We start from the raw sequence: 21,229 nt of genomic DNA, 5'->3' as shown, positions 1-21,229 counted from the left end.
GTTCATGCCTTGTTAATATACCTTTATTTCGGTATTATTAAACAGTATTTTTATCATAAAAATTGACATATACAACTCATGATTGTTTTTAACATTTATTTCTCTTATCTTTTAACAACTTTTGTCACATCATACAAAAATGTCATTTTCCGTGTTGTACCTCCGATTCCGTGATTTTCTTCCGTTTTCCGTAAAACGGAAAACTTCGGACTCTAACTTTAATGACCAATTGAAAGATTTTTTAATTTACTTTTCAGAAGACGGCACTTTCAAAGAAAATCACCTGGAGATATGGAAGACTTGCTCTGCAATGTGCGTAAATGCCGTAAGAGTCTGCGTACATACGCCTGGATCACATCCTGCTCTCGTATCCTTTTGAGACTTCACTAAAATGAATCAATTGCTGAAGTAAATACCATCAGAGAGAACATGTACATTTGATCCCGCAAGTTTCATAGTGTACACATGTGCGATTAAAGTTCGAAAACAACCCTTCTTGACCCCTAAACGTAATTCATGCAATTTGTATTCACTATTCACTCTCTGATGAAAGGACCCTTTGTTTTTTTCACATTTTTCTGGTCACACATGTACACAATGAAACTTTGTGCCCCCACCCCTGCCCGGGTGCATTTCTCAGAGCACTGTGGTTCAGATTTGATTGGTACAGCTCTGTTTACAAATATCATGGCCCCAAAATAGCATCTTCTTCAAGCAACCTTAACAGATGCAGGACATTAACATGCTGTGCTTTTTGGAAGATCATGCCTTAAATACATCTCCTATTTAACGTACATCCAATAAAGTACATCCCTGCAATATGTGCAGGGGCGTAGCAAGAGCATCAGGGGCCCATGGACAAGGAGCAGTACATCAGGCCCTTTTAACCAGGGCGAGATTTACCTTATGGGGGGCCCTGGGCCAGGCTAAAATTTAGAGGCTCCACACTCACGTGCCGAGGAAGGCATGTGCACTCAAGTCAGTGGCCAAGTTTTGGTTTACGTATAATATAGGGGGACTAACATATTTTATTCCGATGCAGGAAATTTGCCCGCAAAACACAAAAAAAAAATCAATTTCAGACTACTTGGCCCCAGATCATTTTGCTATTTGAATGCATGCGAAGTTTGGAAAATTTTACTATTTTGCCCTATTTTGATCAAAAAACATGCTGTTATTGCGGTTAAAAGAAAGATGCATAGGGCAATTGTTAGGGGCCCTGGACCTGGACCCATCTGGCCCAATGGTAAATCTGGCCCTGCTCTCCATTATCAGCCCTTATTTAAATTTCGCTTTTGTGCTCGGGCCCATGAACCCTCTGGCCCATGAACTTCGTCCACCCTGTTCCCCCGCTTGCTACGCCCCTGAATATGTGCTAGGTTACAATGAAGGCATTAGGCATGATTCAAGAAGAACAGATAGCTGCACTTGCCAAAGATTGCTGTGCATGGATAAATGATGTTTACAGAAATCTGCAAGAATTAGTAGTTTGTGGAGAAATGAATAGGCCTACTGTCCATCTTGTGGACACAAACAAGAGCAACTTGACTAATTATTTCCTTAAATAATGATGTATCACAGATATCTTTTGTGATGAAGATGGAACAAAGGAATTCAAAAAATCACTCTCATGTCCAGCCTGTGAGTACATTGGGCTATTCCAGTTGAACTCCATACACCCCCTATGGAAGACATTACCTTAATCTCCCACACAGGGAGTGTGAATTTTAAATGGGATTACCTGAATGGGTGACTCCATATGACATCTACACCCCCTGTGTGGGAGATGGTCATGTATTCCATAGGGTGGGGGTGTATGGATTTCAATTGAAATAGCCCATTTTTTTGTAGATTACCTAATATTAAGATCCATATATACAGTACTCCAGATATTTGACGTAAAATATTTGATCAAAAAGTATTCGTTATTCAATCTATTTCAATTCATTTTTATCATCTAGTTAATGTTTGTTGATGGACAGTCAATTATCTCAGCAAACACAAAATGTTCTTAAAACGCGTTTATTCAAAACGCGTTTTAATAACATTTAATTTCGATTGTAAAAATATCATGAAAAAGTTTTTAAAACGTTATTGTAAAACATTTTGGGCAAACATTAAAAAAAATATTTTGTCAACACTTAAATAACATTTTGTTTAGAATGTTTTGCAGCAAGTTTTCAAAAATGTTTTTTGAATGTTATTAAAACGTTTTTATACCCTTCATATAACCTGACATTTAAACGTTTTCTGTAAAATGTTTTGTGTTTGCTGGGATATTTGATGTCAAATGTCTGGTTGAAATATGTTACTGGTTTTATGCCATAAAAAATTTGTTAGAAGCTAAAAATGGCTGGAAATAGATTATATATTAGATAATGAAGAGATATATAGCAAATTTTGTATCCCAATAAAGAGTATGCAGCAGAGCTTACTGGGTAACAATTTCTATCTAAGATTACTGTATTATATGTATGTAGTATGTTTATGGTTTGATCACAATATATTGGTTCTACTTCAATTGGCAGTGGAACATTAAACTCTTCCCTGATCAGCCCCCGTCCCCCGGTGTTTCCTAGTTTTGGAGGTTTTAAAATGGCATTCAATTCTAAAATTAATTAAATCAATCTTGGTCAGGATTGAACCTGGGACCTCTGTGTGTCAATAGCAGTCTCATCAATGGATCCTATAATCAAGGAAGCTTGCCACATATTGGTAGTACTCCATAGGTTCAAGACTTCTCCAGATACAAGGAGAAAATTGGTCAAGAGTTACACTGCCGTATGCCACCATCACCCTGGCCCTGATCGTGTCAACCATGAGCTGTGCTTTATTTTGTGTATACATGATAAAAGGGTAGTAATCAGGGATAAATTGAGGTGACCAAGCAGTTAAGGGGGTACTACACCCCTGCCCAATTTTGTGCTTATTTTTGCATTTTTCTCAAAAATTATAGTGCATTGGGGACAAGTAAGATATGTATATTATAGGGGCAAGGACTACAACTACTGCACTGGAAATTTTATTTCAGCACAGACAACAGTTGTGGAGTTACAGTCAAAAATGAGGGAAAGCAAAGTTGATCAAAAAATCAATAACTACTTGCTTTGAGTTGCTGAATTTTCAGTACAGTAGTTGTAGTCCTTACCCTATAATATACATATCTTTTTTTGAGAAAAATGCAAAAATAGGCAAAAAATTGGCCAGGGGTGTAGTACCCCCTTAAGGCGTTGCCCTGTCAGCTGGGAGAATATGCGTATCTGTGTGAGTTATCTGATAACTTGCCTAAAGCTGGTTTCATACTACCCTGCCGCTGAGCGGCGTGGCGCACGCGCATTGCAGACAAACGGACACAATCAAGGCTTGTCATTGGTTGAAGCGCCCTGCCATGAGCGGCAAGCGGCAGGAAAGTATGCTGGGGCATTAGGAGCTCTTAGGTGAGAATTCTCTTCCTCCTTTGCGACATCTTGTGGTTCAGAAATCACACAAAGCTGTTGGTTTATGGTTATGATCTGATTTTGTATACAGGTGGAACCAATCTTGCAGGGAAGTTTGATGTCATCAGAATTGATTTGTCTCCATCAGAGCAATACAAGTCTATGGTATTAGCAGGTCTGAAACCAGAAACTATTATTGAGGTCTGCTCGAGAGCTATATCATTCTGGGTGTATCAGGTATGTGAATAAATCAGAAAACATGTTTAGAGTAAATATACTGAGTTTTGAGCACCTCATTAATGATACCACTGTAACTGGTGCTGGTTATTTGCCGGGGAGGTGACGTAATAATCGGATGAACTACCAGAGCAATAGATGAATACAATTTTTTAATATATCGCCCTGCACTATAAGCAAGTTGCACTCATCACCTGTGTCTGTCTGCAATCATAGATTGAATACAATACCACTCTTCAAAGATACTAATCTTACAGGTGCGAGTGATCAGCATGATATGAATATTCTATAGAATTATGATTCAGGTCTTTATCCCTGTTCTATGACATCTTGGTTCAATGCTTAGGTACCGTGTGAATGTTCTAGTGCAGGGCGATATATTCAAAATTGTATTCATTGCTATGGCAGTTAATCCGATTAATTCACTTCTAAGCGAATATGTGATGCGATCAAGGAAAATGAATCTGATGTCGATCAAAATCAAAATTCAGTTTTCATTTTCATTACATGAGCCATTCTCAGAACTTCATTTTGCTGAAAACCCCATCATATATTTATACTTACGGTTTCACAGATATGGCCATTCTAGTGTTGTTCAGAACAATAAAACACAAAGGAAGTTGAATACTATTATTGGTTATATCTCAAAATCAATTTTCCCAACATCTGACCCATTTTGTTGATCACATCACATATGCCCTCAAGTGTTGAATGACCTCTGCTGTATCATAAAATCAAAACTGAAAAGCACTGTGTTATTTGTACTATTTCCCTGTACTAAATTTATTCTCGACTGGTTATAGTGCACCAATATCCATCTGTTTAGAAGTATATTGATGTACAATATATTCTCGATACGGCTGGAGCTTTGGACAATTTCTGACCACACAGAATGTACGCGTTAAAGTACAGTACATCTGCTCCTACTACTAAACATTTACAACACAGTATATTGATAACACTCAGTCAGTATTAAAGATATTTCTTATGTGCACTGAATTTACAGAGGTATGTATGAGCTCCCCCTGACAAGAAACACACAGTTTTACCAGGGGAAACAGCTACAAATGTTACTGTGTGGGGGGAGCAGTCTATAATTTCATTTTTCCTGATGCATTTTGTTCCCCATTTTAGATATTAGTAAAAGGTTAAATAGCAATTTTATTTTTGATATCAAATAACCTATTTCATCAACATGCAGATATATTTACAATAAATGTAACTAATGCACCACTTCATTAACACACATAATTAGAGTACATTCCAGCAATATACTATTTCATCAGTACACCGTACATATCAATAGTATGTAATATACTACTTCATCAATACACAGATCTATTAGGTGTAAGCAATGCACTACTTCATCAATATCCAGATCTACATTAGGTGTAAGCAATGCACTACTTCATCAATACACAGATCTACATTAGGTGTAAGCAATGCACTACTTCATCAATATCCAGATCTACATTAGGTGTAAGCAATGCACTACTTCATCAATATCCAGATCTACATTAGGTGTAAGCAATGCACTACTTCATCAATATCCAGATCTACATTAGGTGTAAGCAATGCACTACTTCATCAATATCCAGATCTACATTAGGTGTAAGCAATGCACTACTTCATCAATACACAGATCTACATTAGGTGTAAGCAATGCACTACTTCATCAATACACAGATTTACTGTAGATGTTAGCAATGCACTACTTCATCAATATGCAGATCTACAGTAGAAGTAAGCAATGCACTACTTCATAAATATGCAGATCTACAGTAGATGTAAGCAATGCACTACTTCATCAATATGCAGATCTACAGTAGATGTAAGCAATGCACTATACTTCATCAATATGCAGATCTACAGTAGATGTAAGCAATGCACTACTTCATCAATATGCAGATCTACAGTAGATGTAAGCAATGCACTACTTCGTCAATATGCAGATCTACATTAGGTGTAAGCAATGCACTACTTCATCAATATCCAAATCTACATTCGGTGTAAGCAATGCACTACTTCATCAATATCCAGATCTACATTAGGTGTAAGCAATGCACTACTTCATCAATACACAGATCTACATTAGGTGTAAGCAATGCACTACTTCATCAATACACAGATTTACTGTAGATGTTAGCAATGCACTACTTCATCAATATACAGATCTACAGTAGAAGTAAGCAATGCACTACTTCATAAATATGCAGATCTACAGTAGATGTAAGCAATGCACTACTTCATCAATATGCAGATCTACAGTAGATGTAAGCAATGCACTATACTTCATCAATATGCAGATCTACAGTAGATGTAAGCAATGCACTACTTCATCAATATGCAGATCTACAGTAGATGTAAGCAATGCACTACTTCGTCAATATGCAGATCTACAGTAGATGTAAGCAATGCACTACTTCATCAATACACAGATCTGCAGTAGAAGTAAGCAATGCACTACTTCATCAATACACAGATCTGCAGTAGAAGTAAGCAATGCACTACTTCATCAATACACAGATCTACAGAAGACGTAAGCATTGCACTACTTCATCAATACACAGATCTGCAGTAGAAGTAAGCAATGCACTACTTCATCAACACACAGATCTAACAGTAGATGTAAACAATGCACTACTTCATCAATACACAGATTTACTGCAGATGTAAGCATTGCACTGTTTCATCACTACACATATCAATCAGTCGATGTAAGCATGCACTGCTTTATCAATACACACATCTACAGAAGATGCATTCAGTGTTTTACTTCATACACAAATCTACAGCAATGTATACTACTTCATCAGTACACAGTGCATATCAACAGTAGATGTAAACAAGACACTACTTCATCATGAGTATACAGATCTACTTGTTCTGAACTTCATTCAATAGACAAAAGAATACAAAAATGCTTAAAATACACAATTATGCTTAAATTACTTCATTAAATCATTAAACTTCCTAGTCTTATGATTATATTCAGGCAGTGGTAAATTCTGTATCTGAAACATAATTAAAAACACACAGGTTTAAATCAATCAGTTTATTGATACTTTGAGATGGAGGGGGAAAGATCCATCCAGGCTGTCAACTCTCACGCATTGTGAGTCTCACGCAAGAGATCCGTCCCGGTACGACAGTGTCTCACGCCTAGCAATTCCAAAAAGTTGACAGCCCTGGTTCCATCCCCAAGTTGATAACCCAATGATAACTTGCACACTCGGCAAATTGAACCACTATAGGTGACAATCATAATTTGCAGCAATTACGCCTTCCACAGCAAAATTACAATTTATTGATAAGATAATCTAAAAGACACTAATATATAATTATAATATAAATAATAATATATATTTCCAAACAAATCTCTGCCAAAGTTGCTTCCACCGTCGACTTATGTCCATCCTATTTTTGTTGTTATGGCACATCCAAAAATGGACTTTTTACATGTGAATGGCTCATATTTGTATTATGTGCTACTGTAGATGCTGGTTAATTGTTTTACTCACGGCAGCAACCCTGTACCAGATTTTGGCTCTTTCGTCAATGCCCAGGTGTTCCCCCCTTGTAATGCAAAATTATGCTTAAATTGCTTCATTAAATTATTTCTTAGTCTTATGATTATATTCAGGCAGTGGTAAATTCTGTATCTGAAACATAATTAAAAAAGATGCACACAAGTTAAAATCAATCTGTTTATTGATACTTTGAGATGGAGGGGGAAGTTCCACCCTCCAAATTGATAACCCAATAATACTTTGTACAATCGGCAAATTGAACCACTATAGGTGACAATCATTACTTACAGCAATTATGCCTTCCGCTGCAAAATTACAATTTGTTGATAAGATAATCTAAAAGACACTAATATATAATTATAATATAAATGATAATATATATTTCCAAACAAAACTTTGCCAAAGTTGCTACCACTGTCGACTCATGTACATCCTTTTTGTTGTTGTTGTTGTTGTTGTTGTTGTTGTTGTTGTTGTTGTTGTTGTTGTTGTTGTTACTCTCACTATGGCACATCCAAAAATGGACTTTTTACATGTGAATGGTTCATATTTGTATCATGTGCTAGCTACTGTCGATTCTGGTCAGTTGTTTTACCCACTGGCAGCACACCTGTACCAGGTTTTGGCTCTTTCCTCTTATAGGGATAGAATTCCCAATGCCCAGGTGTTCCCCCTTGTAATGCAAAATTATGCTTAATTTACTTCATTAAATTATTAAACTTCTTAGTCTTATGATTATATTCAGGCAGTGGTAAATTCTGTATGTAAAACATAATTAAAAACACACAATCTGTTTATTGATACTTTGAGATGGAGGAGAAAGTTCCATCCCCAAGTTGACAATCTAACTTGGAAATTTCATATTACCAACATCTCAAAGAATATATCTAGAGGTGTTGGTGTAATAAACCAACTGAAACATTTTGTTCCCGAACGAATAATGTATTCACTATATTGTACTTTAATACTTCCTTACATAAACTACGGTATCTTAGCATGGGGAAATACTTGTCAAAAATATTTGGAAAAGATTTTCAAACTTCAACAAACAGCCCTTAGAATGATATCGAATAGTCACTTTTTAAGTCACTCAGCCCCTATTTTCAAGAATTACAATTTGCTTAATGTTTATGATAGTTATGATCTCGAACTAAGCACTTTCATGTACAAGTATAATACCAATCTGTTACCAAAGGCCTTCAATAGTTATTTCGTTGAGCAGAGGAATCACCTCAGGTATCACACAAGAAACGCTGAAGATTACAAGATCTGTCTTACAAAAACAGAGTTTGCTAACAAAACAATAAGAACCGCCGGGCCAAGAAAATGGCATTCGATTGACAGATGCGCCAAAACGGCTACATCAACTCTTTAGATCCCAAATTTAAACAAACCTTATGGAAATGTACACTTAATATCTCTTTGATTTACTTTGATTTACTTATTTTTATTTTTCTTCCTTTTAAAACAAAAAATCGATTAAAATTAACTGATCTCTTAGCATTTATATTATATTCACAAAATGTTCAGCTTTCTTTTGCGATATACGTGAGCATATGTTATGAAATCCTAATTTGTCGTACACTTATATTCTGCATGTTCTTTATTCATCATTTTTTCCCTGCTTAGTTCGTTCTACATGAATGTATGAACGAGGGCGGGGGGGGGGTGCTTGTATGTATGTATTTGTATTTTATTAGACAAATTAAGAAACTTAGGCTAAGGTTAAGGGGGTGCTTGTTCAGGCCTTTTTGGCCTTCTGAGCATCTCCTCATTCAAATGTGTTGTCTTGCTGTTATTGTATTGTTGTATTTTGAATGAAATAAAGACTGATTGATTGATTGATTGATCCAATGATAATTTGTACACTCGGCAAATTGAACCACTATAGGTGACAATCATAAGTTGCAGCAATTATGCCTTACACTACAAAATTACAGTTTACTATTGCTTTCAAAAAGCACAAGATAATCTAAAAGACATTAATAATAATAATAATTTAATAATAATATGCATTTCCAAACAAAACTTTGCTAAAGTTGCTACCACCGTCGACGGCTACCACCGTCGACTATTATGTGCTACTGTAGAAACTGGTCAGTTGTTTTACCCACCGGCAGCACCCCCTCTACCAGGTTTTGGCTCTTTCCTCTTACAGGGACAGAATTCTCAATACCCAGGTGTTCCCCCTTGTAATGCCGAGGCTGGTTACGCACTTGTACATAAAAGATTTATTCAATCAAATCACACTGATATAATACTATTACAGTCAAACAGCATAATTACTCAATCTTTTTACCATAATTTTGATTTGTTTTCACACAGACACACCAGGAACATTTGTACCAGGAATATGCCAGTACCAAGGCCAAAGAGAAGTTTACACAGCTAGAACAGTACTATGATCAAGTACTAGGAAAGACACAGGCAGAACTGACCTGTATCCTTTGAAGCTTTTTGCTACGTAGTCTGATATTATGTTTTCAGAATATCCATGTTAACGTTGCTCTTAACCCTGGAACTTTTGAGGCTCATAACTGCTAAATTGTTGGTCTTAAGTAAATAAAAGTATACATTATTTAAAATGGCAATAGTTTGATGAATTCATCTGTGAGGTCAAATTTGGGCAAAAATGCTCAGTTTTGAATAAAAATCCCCCCAAAACAGGTTTTTTTACCCATTTTAAAAACAATTCTTGAGTAAAATTTCTAATTTTAGATTAAAACTATCTAGGATTTTTTTTTTCATTTTTCATGTTAATTTAGTGTTTTTCAACCATTTTTGGTGAAAATTGGTCCAATTTTTTTTTTAACTCAAGAATTTTTTGTTACATTTCCCAAAAAAATTGGGGTCAAAAAGCCTGCTTTTTGGAATGGGTCTTCTCCAAAACTGAGCATTTTTGCCCAAATTTGACCTCACAGATAAATATGTATACTTTTATATATTTTATAAGACCAACAATTTTGCAGTTATGAGGCCCAAAAGTTTCCATAATTCCAGGGTTAAGACCAACCTTAAGGGTGTGATCTACCAAGCAAATCCTTGTTAAGGGTCACTTTCCCGGTCACTTTCTTTTTCATTCTTTTGAAAATCTTAGTTAAGGTAGTTTTTGACAGTGCATTCACACAATTGCTTGCAACTTTTATAGTGGAGTTCCTTCCCAATGGCATAAATCTACTCACTGCATACAACATGCAGCTCAGATAACAATACCCTGCTTTGTCATGTTTGTAGTTTGTCTGACGCTAGTACACTCCAGACTGAAATTGACAGAAATAAGCACAGTATTGCTAGATGGTTTCATGAGAATAAGCTCACACTTAATATCAAAAAAGCTTTATGGTCTTTAGTATGAAGTCTTTATTTGATAACTTTGATAACGTTTTTACTTTCATACGCCAACAATTAGTTGATAGAGTAAATTCAATTAATATAGGTAGGTGTAGTGTTTGATCCAGAACCATGTTCATGTGCAAATCGAATATCATGAAATATTTCTAATTGGTATTACGTGCAGAGTTAAATATTATTGGTATTATTATTTTCCACCAAGAACACTTAACATGCTTGCCAAAAGTATGCCCTTGTTATGTTGCACTTTGTTACTGTATGGTCAATTTCCAGTGCTCACTATTATTGTTCTTGTTAACAGTTCAGGTTCAGTATCACTTGAGTTCTCAATAGGGGTGTGATTTTCGGTTGCAAAAAAAAAAATTTAAAAAAAAATCAAATTCAATGCATTTTGATATCATTAATAGAGTATGACATGAAAACGATGTATCAATTTTCATATTAAAAACACAAAACAATGTGCAAAATTCAATTTAAAAAAAAATTTTTTTTAGATCAACCATGATCCTAGCATCTAGGTCCAGAGACACTACAAAACCGAAAAAAACCTTTTTAAAAAAATTTAATTTTTTTTTTTTTTTTTAATTTGGTACCGGGCAGGGAATTTCCTGCCGGGTAATAGATTATCAGGCGGGACTCAAATTCCGGGACTCACTCACACCCTTAGTTCTCAATTTATTTTTGATGAATGTATGCATGCAAAAGGTACCGGTAGTCAATCTTCAAAAAGTTTAGTTGTTCACTTTGAAAGAACACTCTAGATAAATGTACCTTTGCCTAAAGTGGAACTAAGGTGTGGAATGACCTTCCAGTCGCTGTGCATTTAGATTATAACTCTTTCAGTCCGCACATTTTTTTAATGCAATTGTTTAAGTCTGGATCATAATCATTCTATCAGTAATATGATTGTTATCTATGTTCCTACTAGTATATGTCATGTACACATAATATTTGTAAATGTTTTTTCAATTAATTATGTATTCATTGTATATTTATTTTGTTAACAGATTGTTTGTAATATTTATCTGGATGCCTAAGGAGATCAATATGTATGTATTGAAAGAGCCCTCCATAATAATAAGAAAAAAAAAGAATAAATTAAAATCATCCCTTTTCAGGTATAAAGGTACAGCCTATTCTATTCTAAAAAATTATTGCATAAATAAACTGAGCTCAAAAAGAAACTTATAATGTTTTACAACTTGTGAATCACAAGGTCATATCTTAAAATACTGTTAATCAAAATGAACCAAAATTACACACAGGATTACCTTAATACTCTACTCAAAACACATGTCAGTAACCAAGCAGTTTTCCAACTGACACAACAGCAAAATGCACTGTCATGGGACAGCTTCCTGGAATTCCTTCACTTTCACAGCCCAACATTTGGCACCCAGGACAAAAAATCTGTGAGAATGCACACAAGATCCTTGCACAGATGATAAAATGGTGCTGCTTTCTGCTTTTCATATACTTTTTTCATGAAACAGGGCTGGGCTGTGAATGTGGTCCAGGAAGCTGTCCTATGTCAGTGCATTTTGCTGTTGTGTCAGTTGGATAACTGCTTGGTTACTGACATGTGTTAAAAGTAGAGTATTGAAGTAAATCTGTGTGTAATTTTGGTTCAATTTGATGGACAGGATTTCAAGATATGACCTTGTGAAAAATTATAAGTTTCTTTTTGAGCTTAGTTTATTTGGTAATATGAATTGAGAAAAAGTTACTTTCTATTTTCCTGAACTGTCATTTAAAGCTGTAAAGAATCAACTTGCAGGTAAGAAAATTTAAAATTATTTTGAAAGTTTGCATTGTTTGTATCAAGGCGGGTGGGAGGAAGCATGATCTGGCAGTTTTTACACTAAAATATTGAGACAAATAAAGCTGACACACAAGAAGAATGGTATGGGTTCTATAAAGGTGATAAGGGGTGTGTCATTTCCGCTCTATGTGCATGATTTCTCTTGGGAGGGGGAAGATGCCCAAAAAGTTATGATATAGATCATATATTACTATTGGTCTTAAGTCAAGAACTGCAAGACCTATTATTATTATTAAGAAATACACTGTAGTTTTTTAGTTAAATTAAACTAAAAGGAGAAGTTTGCCTGTTTGAAACAAGCCACCAGGTTATGGTTATTTAATGTTTGACAGTGACAGTAGAATCTGGGAAACCAGTAGCAATAATGATTAAAAAGTAACTTTTTTTTAAAAATCAGTCTATTTAATTCATAAACTTTTAATTATTTCAGCAATGAAAAAAGATTTAGAAAGCACCAAAAAGCGTCAGAGAGATGATGCAGACAAGTTAGTAGAACGGAACAGACAGTATCAAAAACTACAGGTAAAGTATACTTACAGGGACAAAACTTGTTCTACAGGCCCAACCAACCCAGATGTTTTAGCTGTATGCAAGTAAAACAGCCCAGTTTTTTTTTTTTTTTTTTTTTTTTTTTTTGGGGGGGCAAAGTTGATCAATTTTGACTGCAATTTTTGATTAACATTTTTGGCTATTTTCACAATATGCTTGCAAAAATGTGAGCTTCCCATGATTTTTAGGGTCATTTAGCATCATCCAGAAAATATAAAAAAATTCAGACTGGTCGACCCTAATTTAAAAGTATGTCCATCCATAGAACAGTTTTGTTTTGTTTTCTTCACCTAATACATAAATCATAATTTCTGAGCTACCCTTTCCTGGCTATATGCCAAAAGTGGTGGCACCAGGAATTTTTTTCGGGGGAGCATTAGGGGGGAAAAGTTAATTTCAAGGAGGGGGGAGGGCAAAATTGACCAATTTTTGCGCAAAATTACAGCAAAAGTGGAAATTTGTTTAATTTTAGGTTTTTTCTGGGGGGCAAAAGTTCTGACTGACCCCCCTGGCACCACCACTGTATGCCAATGCAACTACAAAGAAATTTAAGATAACATATAAATCATGTATTGTAAAAACTTGACATATTAATTTAACAGGGTCATATATGATCAGCTCGTATTTTATAGGCAAGAATTATTCGGTTTTTGTTACTGCGTAAGACAATAAAGTCCAAAGTCACGCAATATGCAAAGTGCAGTTCACGTAGGAGCTGCGCCCTTGCTGTGTGTACCTCATTCTATATGAATCCATGATGTGATGAGTCCCGCCTATTACAAGCCTTGTCCTTTGAAACCACTACAGGAAACAAACATGAGGCTTTCAGCATAATCATGAAATATAACTTGATAGCAATATTGTTGCATAAAGCAGTATTCAGACTTTTTATTGTACGTACAATATTGTATGTACAATATGTACGTTATTTAATCTATTGCCATTCTATTTCCAGTAATGTTTAAGTTCTAACGAATGTTTGATGACGTAAAATCGATAATATATTTCTACTAGATATTACATGTAACATATTATCGATTTTTCGTCATCAAACATTCGTTAGAACTTAAACATTACTGGAAATGGAATGGCAATAGATTAAATAACGTACATATTGTACATACAATATTGTACGTACAATACTCGGAGTCTGTGGAGCGCTTTATAGTATTCAGCAAGGTCCATCAGCTGTGTCCGTCTGCTCTTCCTGATTATCGCATAAAAAAGCTGAAAAAGAACTAGGTCATGTCTGGTTCATGTGATGCTACGCAGCTCGATCAGTGAATGAGGTACCGATGTGATGATGATGTGATTCTATTATCCAATCAGAACCCCACTTCCATGTTTACGCTATATAAAGGGCCAAATCAGCAGTCCGCTGAAGAACCTTGCCGAAAACTATAGTATTTTGGTATTCAATTCTACTTTTTCCAGTGCATATGTGGACTGTTCATCTGTTTTAAAAACAGTAATCCACTTTATCAATAAACACTTTCAATTTTCTTTTCCCCATAGCTTATGTACGATGCATTGAGGCGGTAAGTACCCCAATCTATGTGATTCATTACTGAACCTTTAAAATAAACAAAATAGCGAAACAAACAACAAACAGAATGTGGTACATTATTAGATTAAAAACATGTGCAAGGTATGGAACAAGTGAAAATTACTAAGTACTTTATTTGTTTTTTGTGAGAATTTTTTATAACCCCTGTTCAATTTTGTGTCCATTTCTGAATGAAAGTCAATCAGTTATTTACTGAACCAAGTACAAACAATAATTTGAAGAATTCCTTTAACATGTTTAAATCAAGAGAGCATTAACCTTGTGTTTATAACTAATGAATTACTAATTACAGTAAGACGATGATTGTGGGGAATGTTGGCATGATGGAACAGCCGAAGGGTGGCGATTCCCGAATGAACAGCTCATTTGATCTTCCAATATCAGGTATGTAGAATAATGGCCATTTTATGGGGGAATTCCCAGAGCAAAAAATGGTGAAAATTTTTGGGAATCCCATGTCTTCTTCAGGGGGTGTGCCTTTAATTTCTGGAATAGCCCATTATGTAGGTAGCTGAAAATTACCTTTGCCATTACCTGCACCCTTGTTTGCAAAGATTCAGTGTTTTAATTTGCCGTTTCTGGTGTTGGATTTTCTATTGGGCGCTCCTTATCAATTACTATCTATACTTTGATCAGCTCGTAATCGGCGGGCCTTATAACATCGCGGATTAATATCAACATTTTTTAATTTTGAGAATTGTCTTGTAACATGTCTCCAGAATCATCGCAAATTATTAATTCAAGTCCTATACTTTGTCTACTTTCTTTAACACCCAAAGTATAGACCAGACGGGTCAACTAAAAGCACTCGTAACGTGGGTCTACTTTTCGGCGTAGTGGTAAAAGCCTAACATTTCCCGTCTATTACAAGCTGATCAAACTATAGGTGCTTACTTGTCAGCAGTAAGTTTAGATCTGGTTTCATAGATATACATCAAAAACAAAGCAAAAACAAAAATTTAATTTTCACGTTTTGCTTTTGGCACAGTTAGATATCAGCAGTAGATATAGGGCATTGATAAACTACCTGATATCAGCAGTAGATATAGGGCATTGATAAACTACCTGATATCAGCAGTAGATATAGGGCATTGATAAACTACCTGATATCAGCAGTAGATATGGGGCATTGATGAACTACCTGATATCAGCAGTAGATATGGGGCATTGATAAACTACCTGATATGAGCAGTAGATTTGGGGCATTGATGAACTACCTGATATGAGCAGTAGATGTAGGGCATTGATGAACTGCCTGATATCAGCAGTAAATGCAGGGCATTGATGAACTACTTGATATCAGCAGTAGATATAGGGCATTCTTAAACACTTGAGAATGTTCCTGCAATCTTATTGGTTCTTACCCATCTTTACCCGTGTGATATGACACGATATCACACGGGTCAGCGTGTGTGCGGCGACGCGATACGCGTACTCGCTATTTGGACCAATTGGAGGCGCACAGCAATAACGGGACTGATCGATTTAAAGCCCTAGGTAATTCCTTGCAAAATGTATGATTTAATTTGATTAAACTTGTATGATATATATATATTTGAATTGAAGTGTTTAAGAATGAGAATAAAGGTATTGTTTTTAGCCGCTGTCGTGCATCTATCGTCTCATATGACACGGGCGACATCACTATTTTTGGCGTAAAACAACTGTTTTACTTAAAATAATGATGTCGCCCGTGTTATATGACACGATAGATGCACTCCAGCGGCTAAAAACAATACCTTTATTCTCTAATTGATGAACTACCTGATATCAGCAGTAGATATAGGGCATTGATGAACTACCTGATATCAGCAGTAGATATAGGGCATTGATGAACTACTCGATATCAGCAGTAGATATATGGCATTGATGAACTAATTGATATCAGCAGTAGATATTATATGCGTGTGCATTGATGAACTACCTGATACCAGCAGTAGATATAGGGCATTGATGAACTTCCTGATATTGGCAGTAGATAAAGAATATTGATGAACTACCCGATATTAGCAGTAGATTTAGGGCATGAACTATCTGATATCAGCAGCAGATATAGGGCATTTGTGAACTACCTGATATCAACAGTTATAGAATATTAATGAACTACCTGATAAGCAGATAGAAGGCATTGATGAACTACCTGATATTAACAGTAGATATAGTCCATTGATGAAGTTCTTAATATCATCAGTAGATTGAGCTATAGTGTTGATGAACTACCTGATGTAGGGTATCTGCACTGTACATGAATTTCATCCTCTTACTTCCTAGTTTCAGGATCCTCTCTTGGAAGCAGTAGTAGTCGGCAACGAGGCCCTGGTGGAGATGCAGCTAGGTTAAGCTTCCATAGTCACAACTCACCTCCACAAAGTAAGTCATTGTAAGAAAAAATTAATAAGGAAAGTTGTTTCTTGTAAAGGAGTTTTTTCTTTTGTTTTTGGCTGGTTCTTGTTCTATTATTTTTGAAAACTGCTGCGTTGGCAAATTTACATAAAAGCTTATTTTGTTAAAGGCACATTCACAGTCAACTGAAATGTTTACAATGTTCTTATTTTTACTTCATGTGGTACATGGAAAATCAAATGCAAGTTGCAACAACATGTTTGTTTTAACAAAAACAGCCCATTTTGTGAATAGGAGCTAATCCATTACAAATCCACCCCCCCTGTTGAAGATTTGGCTGGACCTCCTCAGAGGGAGAATAGACAATAAGATAACTTCATTTGAAATACTCAAATAGTTGTGGAAGGTATAGGTTAAGTCATGTTGGGGAAGTATGACTTTCAAAATGATGAACGCTAGACAATTTCATTTGTAAAACATATCCCCACTATGGAAGAATTTTTGTCAATCTTCCAGAGGGCTGTGTCAGTTTTCAGATCGAATAAACTGAACTGAACTTCATTTGAAATACTCACCCTAGTTGTGGAAGGTATAGGTAAAGTCATGTAGGGAAAGTATGACTTTCAAAATAATGAACGGTAGCCAATTCCATTTGTAAAACATACCCCCACTATGGAAGAATTTTTGTCAATCTTCCACAGGGCTGTGGCAGTTTTCAGATCGAATAAATTGAACTGAACTGAAACTGAATAGCCCAATTATTGGATCCAAAATTTTTCATCGGCTCTTACATACTACTCCAACCTGAAGTATACAAATACAACATGGATTGAAGGGAAATTCCAGTTGGGTGAGGGGTGGTAGGCCTGTAGCCAGTACCAAGGGGAAAATAGTGACACTATTTCCCTGAAAATACCATGTAGTATTTGTTTTATAACACCTTATACATAGTTATAAGAGAATGACACCAAGTCATAACATTTAATAAGAAAATAACTGCTAGGCCTCCCAGCCAGGCCAATCTATAGTAAGACTCTTATCTGTTTTATAACTTGAAGTTAAACTAAAGCTTCAAATTTGTGATTCCCTTTTCGCAATACGTCTTGAACAGCTTCACAGCTTGATACAAATAATAAATTTGATGTTTTGAAATCGAGCATCCTATTGCAGAATTAGATCTGCAGTATCTGCTTCGGACAGCGAAGCATTTCATTTCGTGGATGCTGCCAATAATACATTTATAAATTCCTATTTTCTCATTCGGAAAACAATACAATATTAATGACAAGTCCTAGCTTCGTGGATAGAAAACCCACATTTTATAATTGGATATGCATTGACTCATGTTTTTTGTGTACAAATATAAAGTTGATCAGTATGCATAAGGGAGAGAATTTTTCTTAATTCTAATGTTAATTTTTAATTTTCAACAAGCATTTTATATGTCATCACCAAAATACACTGTATCCATTTTGCATCTTCCAAATTTTCAAAATGTCTGCCCACATGCCAAACAAAGTGAATGTAGATTTCCAATCTTGTGGCAACAGTCAATGTAATGCTTTTGTCACTTGCTCTACAGGGGACTTTGTGTTGCGTCCTAGCGGGGGAATCTTGCACACTACTCCTCACATCCATTTAGAGCAGGATGCAGCTGTGGTGCAGAGTCGCTTTAATATGGAGCTGGGTACACCAAATGAAATCACAAAACGTCTTGGACATCGCAGGCTTTGACAACATCAGATAAGAAACAGTTTTTGATTGTAAATGTGTTTTCTTCATTACATCATTCAAGTAAATGTTTAACATACTAATGATGCAAATGTTTACTTTTTTCCAAAGCCTGATTTTTCGACACATTGAAGTTTACACATGTCCTATCTTAAACTCAAATGGAATCAACCAAATTTGTTGCTACCTCAAGAGTAATTGTTGAAAATGGGGGTTGGCTGCAGTGTTTATGATGAATGCTAACTAGAGGGAAGTATTATACTGCGCCAAAAAAAAGTATCCCGACACTTGGAAAAATAGTCACAATTTCAAAACTGAACCATATTTGGGGAAAATTGTTTTTTTAATAAATGCACTATCTAATCCAGCACATTATGACACCACATTGAATCCAATGTGACCTCAAGAAGTAAAGTTACAAGCAATTGAATAGACAAAGGTCCAGTTTTAAAAGTGACAAACTGGCCTATACAAGGTGCAAAAAGATTCCAACAAGCGCAACAAAGAGGGAACACAGTTTCTTCAATGAAGCTTTATTTAAAGCAGTTTTTATTTCAGTTTTTACTTCTCTGTACTTTTCCTAACTCTCATTTTATTTGTCAGTTCTTTTGTTTCAGTTTTCTTTTGTTCCTTTTGTTTTAAATTAAGGTACGCATAAATGAGCCATTCACCACTCTCAAACCAAATGTCTAGTCCGTGGAGTTTTGAATAGGCCAGTTTGTCACTTTTAAAAGTGGACATTCGTCTAATCAAATGATTTTAACTTTGCTTCTTGAAGTCACATTGGATTCGATGGGGTGTCATAATGTGCCGGACTAGATAGTGCATATTATTAAACAAATAAATTTACAAAAATATGGTTTAGTTTTAAAATTAGGATATTTCTTCCAAGTGTAAGAATACTTTTTTGGCGCAGTATACTATATACAGTTATTATTTACCCAGTATGTAAAGGGTATAAAACGTTTTAATAACATATCCGAAAACATTTTTAAAAACTTTATGCAAACAAAGTGTTGACAAAATATTTTGTGAAAATATTTTTCAATAAGATTTTGCCATTTTTAAGATGTAGTGTTTTTTCATATAAAAACGTTTAAAAAAGAGTAACCAAAATGCATGGTTATGTTTTTAAAACATTTTTGTATTTGCCGAGTACTGTAGTATATAGACACATACAGACATGATACCAGTGTTACCTGCTTTCATGCAAAATTGACCTAACCACCATCAACATCTGACCTAAAAAAAAGTGGTCACAGAGATCTCAAGTTACAGACCTTAGAAGAAAGTGTCTGACTAAATCAACTTAAACTTTTTTAACATTGTCTTCATTTTAATTAAGTCTCATTAGAGCCATATTGTAAGCTTTGCTGAGGTTGGCCCTCAATTTTTTTCACAATACCGACTTTTTTGAAATGAATGTTATGAACATCCATGAACTACTGTCTGTTCAATTAGCTTAGATTCTTGATTTTTTAAGATATTTGAAAAAATAAAAACTTGTGGCCAAAGTCATCAAAGAAAAGTGTTAGCACAGCCTTAGACCTAACTTGATTTATACATTTCAAATTACAAAGTTCAATGTAAAACCCCATTTCTTTTCAATTTCGCCTCATTTTAGGCAGTTACTTGGGTCCACCGAAACGGTTCGCGACCTTTTTACAAATCGAGTGGGACGGTCCATTCTCAATTTAGGGCATAGACCCTATCCAATTTAGCAAAACAATCTGTCCACCAATCTGTCCTGCCATTTCAATTGTTATACCGTTCCGGTTATTGGATAGGTTCTATAATAGGTGATGGCGGTTCACCGGTTTTTGTTACACGAAATTATATGGCGCGATTACGTTTTATGCATAACATTATTCTGAGCATTATATTTTCCTAAACAATGACATTAAAATTATGGATTTCGTTCTTATTTCAACAATATTTTCGCACAATAAAATACAAACTGAAAAAAATTGTGAAACAAAAGAACTTTTGTACAAGAAAATATTATTTAAATCAATCAGGTTACAGAAAACAATTCTATATACAGAATACAATTGTATCTGTATTCGCACAATAAAATGATATTCCTTCCCAAGAATATCAGCATTAAACTTGTCATTTTCAGATACAGTGACTTTACAAGAATTGTTTTCTGTAACCTGATTGATTTAAATAATATTTTCTTGTACAAAAGTTCTTTTGTTTCACAGTTTTTTCAGTTTGTATTCAACAAACAAAACGAAATAACAAATTGAAAATAAATGTGTAGTTTTATAATAGGCCTACACCTTCTCAGACCCATTCGATAAATAAATAAATAAATAAATAAATACATTAATTAATTGATAAATAAATAAATAAATAAATAAATACGCAAGGAATGTATTTATATAAGCTGGGCCTTTTAGAAAACCTTAGTTCATAAATAATAACGTAATGTTTCAACAGCAAATATTTTGCTGGACAATACTTCCTGATGCGGATGATCAAATAAATACTATCTCTGCGCATTGTGACATTCGTCCCCATTGCTCTAAATGGATTGATTCAAAAAGTTTATGGTACCCGACGTTCTACGGCTTTTTATCAAAATATCGCGGGAAAAGACCAAAATTGAAAAGAAATTGGGTTTTAAATTGAACTTTAGAATTTGACAAGTATAAAT

The 21,229-nt window shown here is 35.1% G+C and overlaps 1 protein-coding gene across 1 annotated transcript; it reads left to right on the top strand.

Annotated features, from left to right (window-relative positions):
• Positions 1 to 269: 269 nt before the first annotated feature.
• LOC140158311 (E3 ubiquitin-protein ligase CCNB1IP1-like) lies at positions 270 to 19,478 on the top strand. The gene is made up of 10 exons (XM_072181413.1): positions 270 to 367; positions 1,582 to 1,641; positions 3,529 to 3,674; positions 9,530 to 9,644; positions 12,312 to 12,332; positions 12,808 to 12,899; positions 14,442 to 14,464; positions 14,786 to 14,877; positions 16,765 to 16,863; positions 18,419 to 19,478. The coding sequence occupies exons 1-10, from the start codon at positions 292 to 294 to the stop codon at positions 18,568 to 18,570; spliced, it is 876 nt and encodes a 291-aa protein (XP_072037514.1). The 5' UTR covers positions 270 to 291; the 3' UTR covers positions 18,571 to 19,478.
• Positions 19,479 to 21,229: the final 1,751 nt, after the last annotated feature.

This window comes from Amphiura filiformis, chromosome 8, assembly GCF_039555335.1.
Source record: "Amphiura filiformis chromosome 8, Afil_fr2py, whole genome shotgun sequence".
Lineage (NCBI taxonomy): Eukaryota > Metazoa > Echinodermata > Ophiuroidea > Amphilepidida > Amphiuridae > Amphiura > Amphiura filiformis.
The sequence above is the reverse complement of the archived record's forward strand: the minus strand, read 5'-3'. Positions and strand labels throughout refer to the sequence as shown.

Excerpts from the sequence above, each read along its gene's own strand:
- LOC140158311 (XM_072181413.1), top strand. The coding sequence starts at position 292 with ATGGAAGACTTGCTCTGCAATGTGCGTAAATGCCGTAAGAGTCTGCGT. Across the intron at positions 9,645-12,311 it reads GACACAGGCAGAACTGACCT|CTGTAAAGAATCAACTTGCA; the intron begins GTATCCTTTGAA and ends TGTCATTTAAAG. Across the intron at positions 12,900-14,441 it reads GACAGTATCAAAAACTACAG|CTTATGTACGATGCATTGAG; the intron begins GTAAAGTATACT and ends TTTTCCCCATAG.